The sequence below is a fragment of the Lolium perenne genome, chromosome 4 (assembly GCF_019359855.2).
Source record: "Lolium perenne isolate Kyuss_39 chromosome 4, Kyuss_2.0, whole genome shotgun sequence".
NCBI lineage: Eukaryota > Viridiplantae > Streptophyta > Magnoliopsida > Poales > Poaceae > Lolium > Lolium perenne.
The window spans coordinates 170,992,705-171,010,314 of record NC_067247.2 but is presented as its reverse complement, the minus strand read 5'-3'; the positions used below and the strand labels follow the sequence as shown (position 1 = coordinate 171,010,314).

At 44.1% G+C, this 17,610-nt stretch overlaps 1 protein-coding gene across 2 annotated transcripts; it reads left to right on the top strand.

The window, feature by feature from the left end:
• Positions 1–12,762: 12,762 nt before the first annotated feature.
• Positions 12,763–16,105, top strand: LOC127294713 (uncharacterized). 2 transcript variants are annotated; one of them, XM_051324588.2, is made up of 3 exons: positions 12,763–13,167; positions 13,265–13,863; positions 15,911–16,105. In XM_051324588.2, exons 1-3 carry the CDS (start codon positions 12,868–12,870, stop codon positions 15,918–15,920), a joined length of 909 nt encoding a protein of 302 aa, XP_051180548.1. In that variant the 5' UTR covers positions 12,763–12,867; the 3' UTR covers positions 15,921–16,105. The 2 variants fall into 2 exon arrangements, with proteins under 2 accessions (XP_051180548.1, XP_051180547.1); XM_051324587.1 differs by lacking the exon at positions 15,911–16,105 and having other exon boundaries at positions 12,764–13,167; positions 13,265–14,054.
• The last annotated feature ends 1,505 nt before the right edge of the window (positions 16,106–17,610 follow it).

Sequence of the window (17,610 nt, the reverse complement as noted above, 5' to 3'; positions counted from 1 at the left end):
ATGCTTCATAGCATTCCACGGCCGCATGAGTCTCAAAAATAGCTTTCAGCTCTTTCATCAACTCATGAGGATCGTGGTGCTCAAAACGTTTTTGAAGATCGGATTCCGCATCGCACAGATGGCACACTGAACTTGAGAGTACCGAATTTTCCGAGTCTCGTAAACAGCTTTTACTTCATCGGTTTCAGTTTCTGCAGGAGGGTCACCTAGCGGTGCATCAAGCACATATTGCAGATTTCCGCTAGAGAGGAAGATCCTCACATAACGGAACCAGTCGGTGAAGTTGCTACCGTTGCTCTTAAGTTTTTCTTTCTCTAGGAACTGGTTAAAATTGATTGGGGACGCCATCTCTACAACATATATTTGCAAAAGTTTAGACTAAGTTTATGACAAATTGAGTTCAAATTTTAATTCAACATAATTAAAAATCTAGGTGAACTCCCAGTCAAAACAATATCCCTCGCATTGTCTTAGTGATCACACGAACCAAATCCACCGCACCTAAGTCCGATCATCACGAGACAAGGTGTGATTTCAATGGCGAACACTCAAAGTGTTCATCATATCAACTATATGATTCATGCTCTACCTTTCGGTATCACGTGTTCCGAGACCATGTCTGTACATGCTAGGCTCGTCAAGGCCACCTTAGTATCCGCATGTGCAAAACTGTCTTGCACCCGTTGTATGCACTTGTTGATTCTATCACACCCGATCATCACGAGATGCTTCGAAACGACAAGTCTTGGCAACGGTGCTACTAAGGATGAACACTTTATTATCTTGAGATTTTAGTGAGGGATCATCTTATAATGCTACCGTCGCGATCTAAGCAAAATAAGATGCATAAAAGGATTAACATCACATGCAGTTCATATGTGATATGATATGGCCCTTTTTGTCTTTGCGCCTTTGATCTTCATCTCCAAAGCACGGACATGATCTCCATCATCTTCAGGCATGATCTCCATCATCGTCGGCGTAGCGTCAAGGTCAATGGCACCGTCTTCATGATTGTCCTCCATGTAGCAACTATTACAACTACTTTGAAATACTACTCAACATGAAATTTAAAGACAACCATAAGGCTCCTGCCGGTTGCCACAATACAATAATGATCATCTCATACATATTCATCATCACATTATGGCCATATCACATCACCAAACCCTGCAAAAACAAGTTAGACGTCTCTAATTTGGTTTGCATATTTTACGTGGTTTAGGGTTTTCGAGAGAGATCTAATCTACCTACGAACATGAACCACAACGTTGGTACTAATGTTTTCAATAGAAGAGTAAATTGAATCTTCACTATAGTAGGAGAGACAGACACCCGCAAAGCCTCTTATGCAATACAAGTTGTATGTTGAACGAGGAACAAGTCTCATGAACGCGGTCATGTAAAGTTAGTCCGAGCCGCTTCATCCCACTATGCCACAGAGATGCAAAGTACTCAAACTAAAGATAACAAGAGCATCAACGCCTGATACGTCCCCGACGTATCCATAATTTCTGTCGTTCCATGCTTGTTTTATGACAATACTTACATGTTTTGCTTGCACTTTATGATGATTTCATGCATTTTCCGGAAATAACCTATTAACAAGATGCCACAGTGCCGTTCTGTTTCTCATGTTTTTGGTTCCGTAAAGGCTGTTCGGGCAATATTCTCGGAATTGGACGAAATCAACGCCAAACCTCCTATTTTTCCCGGAAGGCTCCAGAACACCGAAGAAGAGTCGGAGAGGGGCCAGGGGGCCACCACACCACATGGCGGCGCGGGCCAGACCCTGGCCGCGCCGGCCTAGGGTGTGGCACCCCCAGGTGCCCCCCTGCGCCGCCTCTTCGCCTATAAAATCCCTTTCGACCTAAAAACGCAGTACCAATTGACGAAACTCCAGAAAGACTCCAGGGGCGCCGCCACCGTCGCGAAACTCCAATTCGGGGGACAGAACTCTGTTCCGGCACCCTGCCGGAACGGGGAAGTGCCCCCGGAAGCCATCTCCATCAACGCCACCACCACCGCCATGCTCCGTGAGTAGTTCCCCCATGGACTACGGGTTCTAGCAGTAGCTAGTCGGTATACTCTCCCCCATGTACTTCAATACAATGGTCTCATGAGCTGCCTTACATGATTGAGATTCATCTGATGTAATCGGTGTTGTGTTTGTTGGGATCCGATGGATGATACATTATGATTAGTCTATCTATAAAGTTTGTGAAGTTATTGTTGCTGCAATCTTGTTATGCTTAATGCTTGTCACTAGGGCCCGAGTGGCATGATCTTAGATTTGAGCTTTATAATTATTGCTTAGATTGTATCTACAAGTTGTATGCACATGTCGCTGTCCGGAACCAAAGGCCCCGAAGTGACAGAAATCGGGACAACCGGAGGGGATGGTAGTGATGTGAGGGTCACATGTTTTCACGGTGTGTTAATGCTTTGCTCCGGTACTCTATTAAAAGGAGTACCTTAATATCCAGTAGTTTCCCTTGAGGCCCGGCTGCCACCGGCTGGTAGGACAAAAGATGTTGTGCAAGTTTCTCATTGCGAGTACGTACGACTATATACGGAAAACATGCCTACATGATTAATAAGCTGGATGTTCTATCTTAATGCTTTGATTCCTATCAATTGCCCAACTGTAATTTGTTCACCCAACACTTGTCACTTATTGGAGAGTTACCACTAGTGTAGATCGCTGGGAACCCCGGTCCATCTCTCATCATAATATACTTGTTCTACATGTCATTGGAAGTAGTATCAACTATTTTCCGGTGCCATCACTCTCATATTGCTATTACTGCTGCTGTATTACTTTTACTACTGCTCTCATATTACTGCTACTTTCACATCACCCCTGTTGCTAGTGCTTTTCCAGGTGCAGCTGAATTGATAACTCAGTTGTTAAGGCTTATAAGTATTCTTTACCTCCCCTTGTGTCGAATCAATAAATTGGGTTATACTACCCTCGAAGACTGCTGCGATCCCCTATACTTGTGGGTCATCAAGACTGTTTTTCAAGGCGCTGCTGTCGGGAGGCATAGCTCTACTCATAAGTTCACCTGGGGAGTACACTCTACCTCTCTCTCTGTTTTTATTTTGTTTTTGTTTTGCTTAGTTTACTTTTGCCTAGTTTATTTGTGCTTAGTTTATTTCCGTCTAGTTTTATTTTGCCTAGTTTACTTTGCTTAGCTTACTTTTGTCTAGTTTATTTCAGTTTTGTTTTATTTTCCTCATATACCCAAAAATCCATAAAAAATTGAAAAACCAAAAAATTAAAAACTGCTGTTATGGGAGAACCTACAACCTACTTGGAGCTTATAGAATGTTATAATAGTTATAGAGAATCAAGAACTGGTAAAATAATGAGTGCTATGATAGAAAAATTGAATACAATGGCTAGAATCTTGCTTAGACGCCATGATATAAACTGTTGCTCTAAAGAGGACACTAAACATCTTAAATTTCAATGTGGCTTTAGTGAGGAATTTTTAATTAAGAACTATAATCGGAATTGCTATATTCATTATGGGTTCGAAGAGGTAGAACAATTTATCTTATTTATGGGAGCCTCCGAGATAGAATCCTTCATGGTTGAGAATTATGAAACTTGTGCTATTTGTAAGGACCTTAAAGATTATATCTCTACTATCCTTAATTCTTGCATAGAATGCTACAGTAGGAATCCTTATATCCTTGATTATAAAGAGAGACACATTAATGCACAAGAATGCACTCACAATTTGCAGGAACCGGTGGAAGAAAAATTGCTGAACCTGAAAGCTCATTGGATGAAAAAGAGGAGGAAATTGATGAACCTGAAAGCTCATTGGATGAAAAAGAAGAGGAGAGCGACGAACAAAAGGAGGAAGAATGGATTAGCTACCCATGCCAACCTTCTAATGAGAGTAACTCTTTATCTCTTACATTATTTGATTGTCCTCCATGCTTACCGAAAGAGGTTGAATGTTATATTCCTGTGGATTCTCTTGAAATATTTCCTATAAGTAAAACTTGTGAGAATAATTATGCTACTGTTATATATGATAATCCATGCTACTTTGATAAATCTTATGATAATGCTTTGTTTGTGCCTGATGTCGAAATGCATGGTACTAAAGAGTTTTGCTTAGCAAATGTTTATGATAAAGCTCTAGATGATGGTCCTATGTTACTTGATACTATTAATTGTACTACTAATGAAAATGGGATTGGAGAGTCCTTGACTTTATCTATGTGTCCCATATCTCTTGAGATTGATCAACTACCTTGTTATATTATTAATAAAAGTAAGTTTGAAAGTTTTAATTCCGCTATTCTTGAACTTGATAAAAATTATATGTTTGGAAATCATGAGAAGCATGCTGCATGTGATAGTTATATTGTTGAGTTTGTTCATGAAGCTACTGAAAATTATTATGAGAGAGGAAAATATGGTAGTAGAAATTTTCATGGTACTAATACACCTCTCTATATGCTGAAATTGTTGAAGTTACACTTGTTCTATCTTCTTATGCTTGTCACTTTGTTCTTCATGAATTTATTTGTGTACAAGATTCCTTTGCATAGGAAGCATGTTAGACTTAAATGTGTTTTGGATTTGCGTCTTGATGCTCTCTTTTGCTTCAAATACTATTTCTTGTGAGTGCATCATTAAAACTGCTGAGCCCATCTTAATGGCTATAAAGAAAGCAACTTCTTGGGAGATAACCCATGTGTTATTTTGCTACAGTACTTTATTTTATATTTGTGTCTTGGAAGTTGTTTACTACTGTAGCAACCTCTCCTTATCTTAGTTTTGTGTTTTGTTGTGCCAAGTGAAGCCTCTAATCGAAGGTTGATACTAGATTTGGATTTCTGCGCAGAAACAGATTTCTATCTGTCACGAATCTGGGCTGTTTTCTCTGTAGGAAAATCAGAAAAATATGCCAATTTACGTGCGTGTTCCTCAGATATGTACGCAACTTTCATTAGTTTTGAGTTTTCTGATTTGAGCAACGGAAGTATTTTATTAAAATTCGTCTTTACTGGCTGTTCTGTTTTGGCAGATTATGTCTCTGTTTTTTTGCATTGTCTCTTGTGGACTTTAAGCGAGCTTTTCTAGACATAGAGAGCTGTAGCTAATGTTTTATTGAGTTCTTGCAATGTGCCACTACAGGACCAAGGTGGATTCAAATTTTTTGAGAACTAACCCCTCTAATGAAGTTTATGAGAAGTTTGTTGTGAAGGAAGTTTTCAAGGGTCAAGAGAGGAGGATGATATATGATCAAGAAGAGTGAAAAGTCTAAGCTTGGGGATGCCCCCGTGGTTCATCCCTGCATATTTTAAGAAGATTCAAGCGTCTAAGCTTGGGGATGCCCAAGGCATCCCCTTCTTCATCAACTTATCAGGTTCCTCCCCTGAAACTATATTTTTATTCGGTCACATCATATGTGCTTTACTTGGAGCGTCTGTGTGCTTTTATTTTTTGTTTGTGTTTGAATAAATTCGGATTCTAGCAATCCTTGTTTGGGAGAGAGACACGCTCAGCTTTTTCATATGAACACTTGTTCTTCGTTTTACTTTTAATGTTCAATGATAAAAGTTGGAAGCTACAATACTTATCTTTATTTGGTTGGAAGCAGAAAATGCCTCATATGTCTTGGATAATTTGATACTTGGCAATTGTTTTGAGCTCTCAAGTAGATCATAAGTTTTTGCATGTAGTTTAAACCTATTAGTGGAGAACTACCGTAAAGCTTGTTAAAATTGGTTTGCATAATTGATCTCTCTTAAGGTCTAGATATTTTCTGGTAAAAGTGTTTGAGCAACAAGGAAGACAGTGTAGAGTATTATAATGCTTGCAATATGTTCTTATGTAAGTTTTGCTGTACCGGTTCATACTTGTGTTTGCTTCAAACAACCTTGCTAGCCTAAGCCTTGTACTGAGAGGGAATGCTTCTCGTGCATCCAAAACCTTGAGCCAACCACTATGCCAATTGTGTCCACCATACCTACCTACTATGTGGTATTTCCTGCCATTCCAAAGTAAATTGCTTGAGTGCTACCTTTAAACAATTCAAAATGCTTCTCAATTTGTGTTTATGTTTCATAGCTCATGAGGAAGTATGTGGTGTTTAGCTTTCAACCTTGTCATTTACTTTTGACGGACTCTCACATGGACTAGTGGCTTCATCCGCTTATCCAATAATTTTGCAAAAAGAGCTGGCAATGGGATTCCCAGTCAAAAATTAATTAACATAAATAGACACTCCTCCATGGTATGTGATTGATGGACGGCACCCGAAGGATTCGGTTAGCCATGGCTTGTGTAAGCAAAGGTTGGGGGGAGTGTCATCATCATAATAAAACTAAAATAAAAAGGCACTCCTTCATGGTATGAGATTGTTGGCAGGCACCCGAGGATTCGGTTAGCCATGGTTTGTGTAAGAAAGGTTGGAAGGAGTGCCACATAAACAAGCAACTAATTCATGGGAGCCGCTCTTGGAAGTCCGGTTGGCGAGGTAGTTAGTGTACCCATTACCATTCGTTGACAACAACAAACACCTCTCAAAATTTTACTTTTTATGCTCTCTATATGTTTTCAAAACCAAAGCTCTAGCACAAATATAGCAATCGATGCTTTCCTCTGCGAAGGGCCATTCTTCTACTTTATGTTGAGTCAGTTTACCTACTTCCTTCCACCTTAGAAGCAAACACTTGTGTTAACTGTGCATTGATTCTTACATACTTGCATATTTGCATTCATCATATTACTTTGTGTTGACAATTATCCATGAGATATGCATGTTGAAAGTTGAAAGCAACCGCTGAAACTTATATCTTCCTTTATGTTGCTTCGATGCCTTTACTTTGAATTTATTGCTTTATGAGTTAACTCTTGTGCAAGACTTTTGATGCTTGTCTTGAAAGTACTATTCATGAAAAGTTTTGCTATAAGTTATCTACTTGTTAGCAACTATAGATCATTGCCTTGAGTCACTTCATTCATTTCATATGCTTTGTAATAGTATGATCAACGTTATGTAAGTAGCATGTCACTACAGAAATTATTCTTTTTATCGTTTACCTGCTCGGGACGAGCAGGAACTAAGCTTGGGGATGCTGATACGTCCCCGACGTATCCATAATTTCTGTCGTTCCATGCTTGTTTTATGACAATACTTACATGTTTTGCTTGCACTTTATGATGATTTCATGCATTTTCCGGAACTAACCTATTAACAAGATGCCACAGTGCCAGTTCCTGTTTTCTGCTGTTTTTGGTTCCAGAAAGGCTGTTCGGGCAATATTCTCGGAATTGGACGAAATCAACGCCAAACCTCCTATTTTTCCCGGAAGGCTCCGAACACCGAAGAAGAGTCGGAGAGGGGCCAGGGGCCACCACACCACATGGCGGCGCGGGCTGCACCCTGGCCGCGCCGGCCTAGGGTGTGGCGCCCCAGTGCCCCTTGCGCCGCCTCTTCGCCTATAAAATCCCTTTCGACCTAAAAACGCAGTACCAATTGACGAAACTCCAGAAAGACTCCAGGGGCGCCGCCACCGTCGCGAAACTCCAATTCGGGGGACAGAACTCTGTTCCGGCACCCTGCCGGAACGGGGAAGTGCCCCCGGAAGCCATCTCCATCAACGCCACCGCCACCGCCATGCTCCGTGAGTAGTTCCCCCATGGACTACGGGTTCTAGCAGTAGCTAGTCGGTATACTCTCCCCCATGTACTTCAATACAATGGTCTCATGAGCTGCCTTACATGATTGAGATTCATCTGATGTAATCGGTGTTGTGTTTGTTGGGATCCGATGGATGATACATTATGATTAGTCTATCTATAAAGTTTGTGAAGTTATTGTTGCTGCAATCTTGTTATGCTTAATGCTTGTCACTAGGGCCCGAGTGGCATGATCTTAGATTTGAGCTTTATAATTATTGCTTAGATTGTATCTACAAGTTGTATGCACATGTCGCTGTCCGGAACCAAAGGCCCCGAAGTGACAGAAATCGGGACAACCGGAGGGGATGGTAGTGATGTGAGGGTTACATGTTTTCACGGTGTGTTAATGCTTTGCTCCGGTACTCTATTAAAAGGAGTACCTTAATATCCAGTAGTTTCCCTTGAGGCCCGGCTGCCACCGGCTGGTAGGACAAAAGATGTTGTGCAAGTTTCTCATTGCGAGTACGTACGACTATATACGGAAAACATGCCTACATGATTAATAAGCTGGATGTTCTATCTTAATGCTTTGATTCCTATCAATTGCCCAACTGTAATTTGTTCACCCAACACTTGTCACTTATTGGAGAGTTACCACTAGTGTAGATCGCTGGGAACCCCGGTCCATCTCTCATCATAATATACTTGTTCTACATGTCATTGGAAGTAGTATCAACTATTTTCCGGTGCCATCGCTCTCATATTGCTATTACTGCTGCTATGTTACTTTTACTACTGCTCTCATATTACTGCTACTTTCACATCACCCCTGTTGCTAGTGCTTTTCCAGGTGCAGCTGAATTGACAACTCAGTTGTTAAGGCTTATAAGTATTCTTTACCTCCCCTTGTGTCGAATCAATAAATTGGGTTATACTACCCTCGAAGACTGCTGCGATCCCCTATACTTGTGGGTCATCAACGCCCACAAAACCATTGTGTTCTACTCGTGCAACCATCTATGCATAGACACGGCTCTGATACCACTGTAGGATAACGTTGCATAGAAAACAAAAAATTTCCTACCGCGAACACGCAATCCAAGCCAAGATGCAATCTAGAAGACGGTAGCAACGAGGGGTTTATCGAGTCTCACCCTTGAAGAGATTCCAAAGCCTACAAGAGGAGGCTCTTGTTGCTGCGGTAGACGTTCACTTGCCGCTTGCAAAAGCGCGTAGAAGATCTTGATCACGATCCCTCCGGCGCCACAAATGGGCAGCACCTCCGTACTCGGTCACACGTTCGGTTGTTGATGAAGACGACGTCCACCTCCCGTTCCAGCGGGTAGCGGAAGTAGTAGCTCCTCTTGAATCCGACAGCACGACGGCGTGGTGTCGGTGGCAGTGGAGAACTCCGGCGGAGCTTCGCTAAAGCACGCGGGAGCTATGGCGGAGCGGGGGGCGGCTCGGGTTTGGGCGGGGGTGGCCGGCCACTTGGGGGGTGCGGCCAGGTGGTGGTCTTGAGGTGGCCGGCCCCCTCCCCTTGTCCCTCATTATATAGGTGGAAGCCCCAAGGGTTGGACTACAAGTCTCCGAATAAGACCCGAACCCAAAACCTTCCATATGATAGGGAAACCTACCCAAGCTAGGACTCCCACTAGAGGTGGGAGTTCCACCTTCCATGGAGGGGGTGGCCGGCCCCCCTTGGGGGAGTCCGCTTGGGACTCCTCCCCCTCTAGGGTTGGCCGGCCATGGAGGTGGAGTCCAGACCTCCGGGACTCCACCTTCCTTGGTGGTTTCTTCCGGACTTTTCTAGAACCTTCTAGAACCTTCCATAGAACCTTCCGCATTATTTTAATTCACATAAAATGACATCCTATATATGAATCTTATTCTCCGGACCATTCCGGAACTCCTCGTGATGTACGGGATCTCATCCGGGACTCCGAACAAATATTCGAACTCCATTCCATATTCAAGTTCTACCATTTCAACATCCAAATTTAAGTGTGTCACCCTACGGTTCGTGAACTATGCGGACATGGTTGAGTACACACTCCGACCAATAACCAATAGCGGGATCTGGAGATCCATAATGGCTCCCACATATTCAACGATGACTTTAGTGATCGAATGAACCATTCACATACGATACCAATTCCCTTTGTCACGCGATATTTTACTTGTCCGAGGTTTGATCTTCGGTATCACTCTATACCTTGTTCAACCTCGTCTCCTGACAAGTACTCTTTACTCGTACCGTGGTATGTGGTCTCTTATGAACTTATTCATATGCTTGCAATACATTAAACGACATTCCACCGAGAGGGCCCAGAGTATATCTATCCGTCATCGGGATGGACAAATCCCACTGTTGATCCATATGCCTCAACTCATACTTTCCGGATACTTAATCCCACCTTTATAACCACCCATTTACGCAGTGACGTTTGGTGTAATCAAAGTACATTTCCGGTATAAGTGATTTACATGATCTCATGGTCATAAGGACTAGGTAACTATGTATCGAAAGCTTATAGCAAATAACTTAATGACGAGATCTTATGCTACGCTTAATTGGGTGTGTCCATTACATCATTCATACAATGATATAACCTTGTTTATTAATAACATCCAATGTTCATGATTATGAAACTAATCATCCACTAATCAACAAGCTAGTTAAGAGGCATACTAGGAACTTCTTGTGTGTCTACATATCACACATGTACTGATGTTTTCGGTTAATACAATTATAGCATGACATATAAACATTTATCGTAAACATAGAGATATAAATAATAACCACTTTATTATTGCCTCTAGGGCATATCTCCTTCATCCTACTCATTTGCCCTAAAAGCCATAGAACTCTGGATGTGATAGCCCTGTTTGTAAAGGGTTTTCCAAAATAATTGGTGTATCCCAATTCCATCTTTTGGAGTGGTTACTAAGACACATAAAATGATGCCATGCGGCTCCGCGAGATTTTTTGACTTCGTTTAAATTGCCATCTGGCTAAAACGGGAACCTGAGGACATATAAGAAAGTGATTGAATTGTTTCTATATTAACATGGTATTGTACATGATTCAAATATGCATGATTTTGACATAAACGGATAGATGATGTTTTTATGAATATTTTGATACCTCATACGCATTTTTCTGACATCATATGATTTAGTTATGATTTTTACAAAATTAGACAAATGTGAAAAATGGCTACGCCGAGGGTGGCCGTCGGCGTAGCCCTGTCTACGCCTAGGGCCAAAGATATGCCGAGGGCTGCCCTCGGCGTAGACCTCGCTACGCCGACGGCCGCGCTACGTCGAGGGTCGGATGAGGAGGCTGGCCAGGCCAGGCCATACGCCGAGGGCCCCGACTTTTGGCCGTCGGCGTATAAAAGGCCCTCGGCGTATCGCGCCATTCCTATAGTGCCACTTGGAATCATGCTGACGTGGCCCAGCTTGACTTAAAAAAAAAAAACGTTGGCAGAACACAATCCTATAGCTCTAGGTTCATCCAACGCTAATAACAAGATCTTAGTATAGCTCCAGGGACCAGGATCATAGTAGTATGCATACAAAAACCGTCCAATATGGACATCACATATGTACATAAAACATCCAACCTAGCTCCGGGTGCAAATGGCCATCGTATGCTAGGGTTCCAGGTTCATAGTACCATCTCACAATTTATCATCCCACAAATAAAAACATGAAAAACATCCAATATGTATCATCTCCCAAAGTTCGCATTTGTGCATCCCGGGCTAGATAATGTGCCCAATCTATCTCAAATTGTTTGCTCCCATTGCACCTACCAAACATCGGCAGAAACAAAAATCAAGAATGGGAGGGATGGAGATTTCACTCGTACTGCTTTACTAGAACCAAGAATCAAACTTGGGACAGAGAACTGGGAATTGAAGATTAAGTTTATACTACCTCCATCCTAAAGCTTAAGGCTTATATTATTGATGGTTTTTTGTAAAAGGAAGGGAAACCGTGTTTCTTTAATTTGCTCCCATATGGTCTAAGCCCATATATATTATGAACTGTTCTTCAAAGATGAATGCGATCTAAACTTAAGTAGGTGCAAACGTAGAGAGAACATCTCAGTTTAAATAAATCGTGTGTGAAGCATGTGGAGGTGCATGTGAAAAGCAATCGTGTGCGAAGAACGCATACAACTTTGTGCAACATGGTTGTGTGCGAAGGTACATAGCGCACATGCGCAAACTGTGTGCGATAAGTGGCTCAGTTAGACCCATCAAACGCAATCATCTTTTTGGGATATATAAGGACCACCAGGGTCCCGTCCGTACTCACTCCATGACACCCGTCCATCCAGATTCAGGAAAATGCATGTCACCTTGCTCACCTTGAGCACCTGGTCGGCGTGGCGGAAGCTGCTACCTAGCTTCTGTCGTCTTGCCTCGCCGGGATGGAGTTGACGTGGTTGGGGCTTCTTCATCGACCACGCCGCCGAACCTCGTCGTCGAACTCCGATACCGTCGGTCAAGCTGTCTCGTCCTCGCTAGCTCCACCGTCTCCTGGATAAGTTCTTTCTCATTCTTTTTTTTGTTTAAGTTGACCACAGATCTGATGTGTAACACAGTTAGCAAGGTCGGATCCATTAGAATATTGTGTTAGGATCGGTGAGTTTCGGTTTTTTTTAATCACTACCACAGTTAGCAAGGCCGGTTTCATTAAAATACTGTTAAATCTAAGGTACCATGTTCTATGTTATGATGTATGCAGCGCCAGCGTCGGATCTACTCTTAGCTGGGGGATGCACCATATTCTACCTGGATTAAAATAGTTTATTAAATAGTAGCTTTTTTCACGGAAAATAGTAGGATGAACCCGGTGCACGTGTACCCGTTGTCACCAATATTGGGAAAAATGCTATTCGGAAATCTGTACATATGTATGTACAATCAAATAGTGTATATTGTCTCGAATGTGTGGTTAAATTAGTATAATGCCATAAATAAGATGTACACAGGATTGCGATTGCGTTTTTCGAAAATCGAAAGTTGTTCTATCTAATTAACCCTAGAAAAATAATAAAGTATTGCAACACCGAACGAGCGAGTGAGAAAGCATTATCCACTTCCTCCCCTTTCTCCCTACCGTCTCTTCTTTCTTCGTGTTGTCGTGGATAATTTTGGTGCCACCCACCATTCCCTCCCGAGTCCCGAGATGAAATGGCGCCGTCGCCGATGCTGCCACGGCGGCTCAGCCTAGTAGTCAGGGGAGTAACAGCGGCGGCAGCCATCAAACATCCCAATATCCTCAGCTACTCCCTTGGCCCTGACAGCGGCTCCTCTTCTTCGTCCAGCACGAGGAGCAGACGCTTCTCCTCCAACGCCGAGCAGTCCACCAGGAGCCGGAGGTGGTGGTATGACGAGGCCCAGCTCGACGACGACTACGACGAGGAGGAGGGCCCCTCGTTCGGTGGCTCCGCGAGCTGGGACCAGGCGTTCGACGAGCCATGGTTCGCCAAGGTAGTGTCCCACTTATCCCTTTCTCCTGCTTTGCAAGATTGCTACTACTAGCTAACTGAAACTGAATTGGGAGGGATCCATGGTGCGTGTGATGCAGGTGTCGCGGGCGTACTGGTACGTGCTCCCTCTGATTCTGGCGTCCATGCTGCTGGCCACGGGGCGGCAGGCGTTCCTCTTGGCAATCGCCGTCCCGTTCGCCCAATCCGCGGCCTCCTTCGCCATACGCGCGTTCTCTAGTACATTTGGCGGTAGCCAAGAAGAGTACCACGGTGACGATGATGATTACTACTCCGATTACAGAAGCAGCAGCTGGGAGGAATTCGGAGAACATGGATATAAAAGCACCTCCTACTCGACCAAGTATAGAGATGGCACGAGCCAGCAGCAGCACTCATGGACGAAGGATGACAACTCGGAAGTTTCAGAAACAAGCGAGGAACCAGATGATACTGACGTTTTCAGTGCCAGCAGCAGCAACACTAGCAGAACTAGTTTTGGAGGATGGGACGAGCTCGACGGTGCCGGCGATGACCAGTACATCGGCAGCAGCAAGCCGCGTTCAGGAACGGGGCCGCCGCCGGATGCTGCTGATAACACTGCTACTGGCGGTGCGGCGAGATCAGTGGGCAGGAGGAGGAGGCCACAACCTGAAACAACAGCTCGGAGGAGGAGACCAAGAAGCAGAGCAGCTGCGAGGTACACGCAGTCGCCCCTCTTGATGCGCCTGTTCATCGCGGTCTTTCCCTTCCTCGGGTCGTGGTTCAGGATCATGCATTAGGCTAGATTAATCCTAGTCATCCTTTCACTGAATTTATTGTGTCTAGATGTATATGTAACCCATGAACACTTCCTATAGTTTGTATGCCAATACCCATTCATCGTTATAACGTATGGCCCGGTGTTGCGTGTACGACGCGATCCAACACAACGTATCCTCCTCCCATCCCTAGTCCGCCCCTCTCCTCCCTAGGGCTTGTTTGGTACAAGAGTATTTGCAGGGATAGGCGAGTATTATCCCGGCCCATCCCCGAATCCCCGTCCATCCCCGATAGCCCATTTGGTAACGGAGTATTGGGCCGAATAAATCCCCGCCCATCCCTGGTAAACCCCGTCCCCGACCCATTTTTGACTTGGATTGAATCCACGACCTGTACCTCGCGTATTATCCCCGTCCCGTCTCGTCCCCGTCGAAACCCTACCCAAATTGCACGCAAGCGACTGGCGGCGAGCGACGGCGGCCAGCAGAGCGGAGCGGCGGCGAGAACTACGGGAGGGACAGGAGAGGCAGAGCATCTTGCCGGCACACACAAGGATTGATCCAGCCTAGCCGCTCCACATCAGATCGGCGCCGTTCTTGGTATATGACCGGCGACGCCACCTCCCGCCGGCCCTGTATTCTGGTCTACATCCTCTCCGGTAACCCTTCTTCTCTTTCCCTCTCTCTAGTGCTTTCCATGTGTCGCCCGATCTGAGCGCCTCCTGTCCTTGGTTCATGCTCATGCTGAGCGGCGAGCGTTTGAGTCCCGTACTCCAACTTGCTGCACTCACCCTGTGCAGATACACATCACGCAAAACAATTGATTTGGCACGTATTTGCTTTGGGGGAAAGGAGGAGGAAGAGTAGTGCTAGGTGTGGTCGATCAGAAGAGTGGTGCAGGCATATACACTTGAGTTATAGCACGAGCCCCTAGTTTTCTTAGACATGCCCATGAAATTGACGGGTCCAATCCAGTCTGGCTACCTTGTCATCTCTTCTAGAACATGGAAATGTAGTTTTCATGCTTGATTGGTTGCTGGCTTGATCTGCTGTGCTGTTCAGAATATTAACCTTATGCATTCTTCTTTTTTATGAATGTGAATTTAAGTACTGCACTTGGCTTGGCCTGAAATGCTATACTGAGTTTGAATTTAACATGTCCAGAACTTATTTCCAGTACTGCATTTCTCATTTACATGAGCAATGTTATTTACTGAATGAAGGTAATTACAACACTAGTATTTACTGAATGACCTAACGTGAGCATCATGTAATGATTTGAATTTACCCCTGCTTAATTCTTAGTGTATAAATATGTCTAGTTGTTCATTGTATCCTTGCAAGACTTGGCCGTGAACTGAAAAGAAGCCATGTCTTACAATGAACTAGTAGTTGTCTGGATGCTTTCATTCTTTGTATTCAGTTACCATGAGGTAATAGCAATGATGGCAGGTAATAGCCCCATTCTCTCTCTCCCTCTCTATTGCATTGCTAGCCATATGTCACCCTTGTGATTTATTTCTCAATGTGTAGGCTACATGCTTGAGCTTTGAAATCCTGCCCCTGTTTTGAATAATATATGTGCAAAGTAGATGCTTTTGGTCATTCTTTTTAATTACTCCCTGGTAGCTTGGCCAACTGAAATGCAAAGGCACTTAACAACTATATATGGTACCTATATGTTACATGGCATGGCGTAAATTTAGTGTTGTGGATACCTATATATATGTGTGTGTTGATCCTTGGGCAAGGCTAACATTGGCTATATTTGGAACCTCTGTTTTGCCCAGAAATTGGCATGTCTTGGCTGTACTCCTGAAGTAGATATGGTTAAGTAGTATATTTTGAACATGAGTTCGGATGCCAACAGTTCTGCTAGAAACTGAATTGATTTTAATTTAGTACATCTATTATGTATTCAGTTATCCAATCACTGAAGAACATGATTGTGCACCAACGTCTTAACATATTCGCATATGATTTCAGGAAATCGTAAGGCTTGACTTGTGTTCCTTGAAGATCACATGGAGAAAATCAACAGTTTCCAAGAGTCGTCTTTTGTCACAAAAAAACATTGCTGGGAATAGTTGTATGGAATATGTAATTTATGCTAAACTGTTGCGACTTAATGTGACTGAACTTTATGTTTTGAATGCTGCTAACTATTGGATGTTGACTTCACAGACTTGTGTTAATCTGTTGCCATAAAAATTGAATCTTTCGTAAGTTACGTTGAGTTTTTTCCACCATTGCTTGTTTTGGTGTCATGAGCTTGTGTACAAACCCTCTCTACCAAATACATTGTTTTGGAAGCAGGGGATTGGGGATTAGCAGAGGAGAGTATTTGTGGGGATTGGGTGATGGGTGGGGATTCACCCAATCCCCTAGCGGATTATCCCCACTAATCCCCACAAATACTCCACTACCAAACAAGCCCCTAGGGTTTTCGCCGCCACCTCCTCCTGCCGCCACTGGATCCCAGCCGGGCAAATCTTATATGGGTGAATGATTGCGGCAGCGCATCCCTTCGTCACAGTTTGAAGGCGTGGCTACAGTGGTGGATCTTGACCGGGCGCCTCGGGACGACGTGTGTGGCCATGGCGCCCGTCACGCAACGATATGGCCTCCTCCACCTTTGGTTGTCTTTATCGTCGTTGCAAACGTATCTGGCCGATGGGTGTTGCCAAGCGGCGGCTTCCCGGCAGCGGATCGCTTGGCCCGTGGGGTGTGGCGGTCCACGACGAGGAGACGGTGGTCCAGCTGCTGAAGAGGGTGAGGATGCCACTATTGACTACGGCACCAGTGGGCATCGTAGCCCTCGCTGGAGGCGTTGTGCGGCCTCCCGGATTAGATGATGGTGATGCCTGCGTCGGCACCCCCATGGGGGCAACCATCTTTGGAGATATTCATCGGCTAGATGGACATGTGGAAGACTTGGTGGGACCAAGATGGGGTGGCATGACATCTACCATCTACAACGAAGAGTCTCGGCGGCATGGTGTAGTGGGGTCTTGGTGTAGGGAGGTGACACTGTCTGGTGTCGTGGTGACATCGATGAGTGGAACGACGAAGTTTATGCAGATTTTTTTACCCTAAAGATTGCTCGATGGTTTGATGGAGGTGACGGCTTATGTAGTATGTGCATGAGGTGCTCGCTAAGAGTCTACTATACTAGATGACTAGATGAGTGCTTCCATTTTGCTTAGTGTGTGTCTCGGGTATGCGATATTCCTGGATCTTAGTTGATGGAAAATTTTCCATGTTTCAATTGGGAATAAGGTCACGTTGACATGATCTTCACTCATTATCGGGTGTGTAGGTCTTGCGTTGTGGCTTCGCATATTTTAAGTATTACCTTTGTTAGATCTTTGTTAAATAAATTAATAAAAAAGGCCTTATGCATATTTGTAATGTAGAGGCCAGATACTCCCTTTGTTTAGACGAAAACTAATGATGATGATCCATCAGCACATGTTGGGTTCACTCTCACACCTGATCGGTTGTAGAAAGATCTCTTTTTTTTGGAGGTATGGCTACACAGTGTCCGGTTACCGGTTAGTCTTCAGATCCCCTCCCTGGCAATCGCTCGCTCGAGCGATCGGTTTCTGTGGCGCGGAGCGCTCGCGCGAAAGCGCGACTCAATTCCCTTTGTATCACGTAGTGTTTTAATTGCGTTCACACGTGTT

Bases quoted from the DNA above. Each gene is read 5' to 3' on its own strand.
- LOC127294713 (XM_051324587.1), top strand. From the start codon at position 12,868: ATGGCGCCGTCGCCGATGCTGCCACGGCGGCTCAGCCTAGTAGTCAGG. The intron at 13,168-13,264 runs GTAGTGTCCCAC...CGTGTGATGCAG, and splicing joins ACGAGCCATGGTTCGCCAAG to GTGTCGCGGGCGTACTGGTA.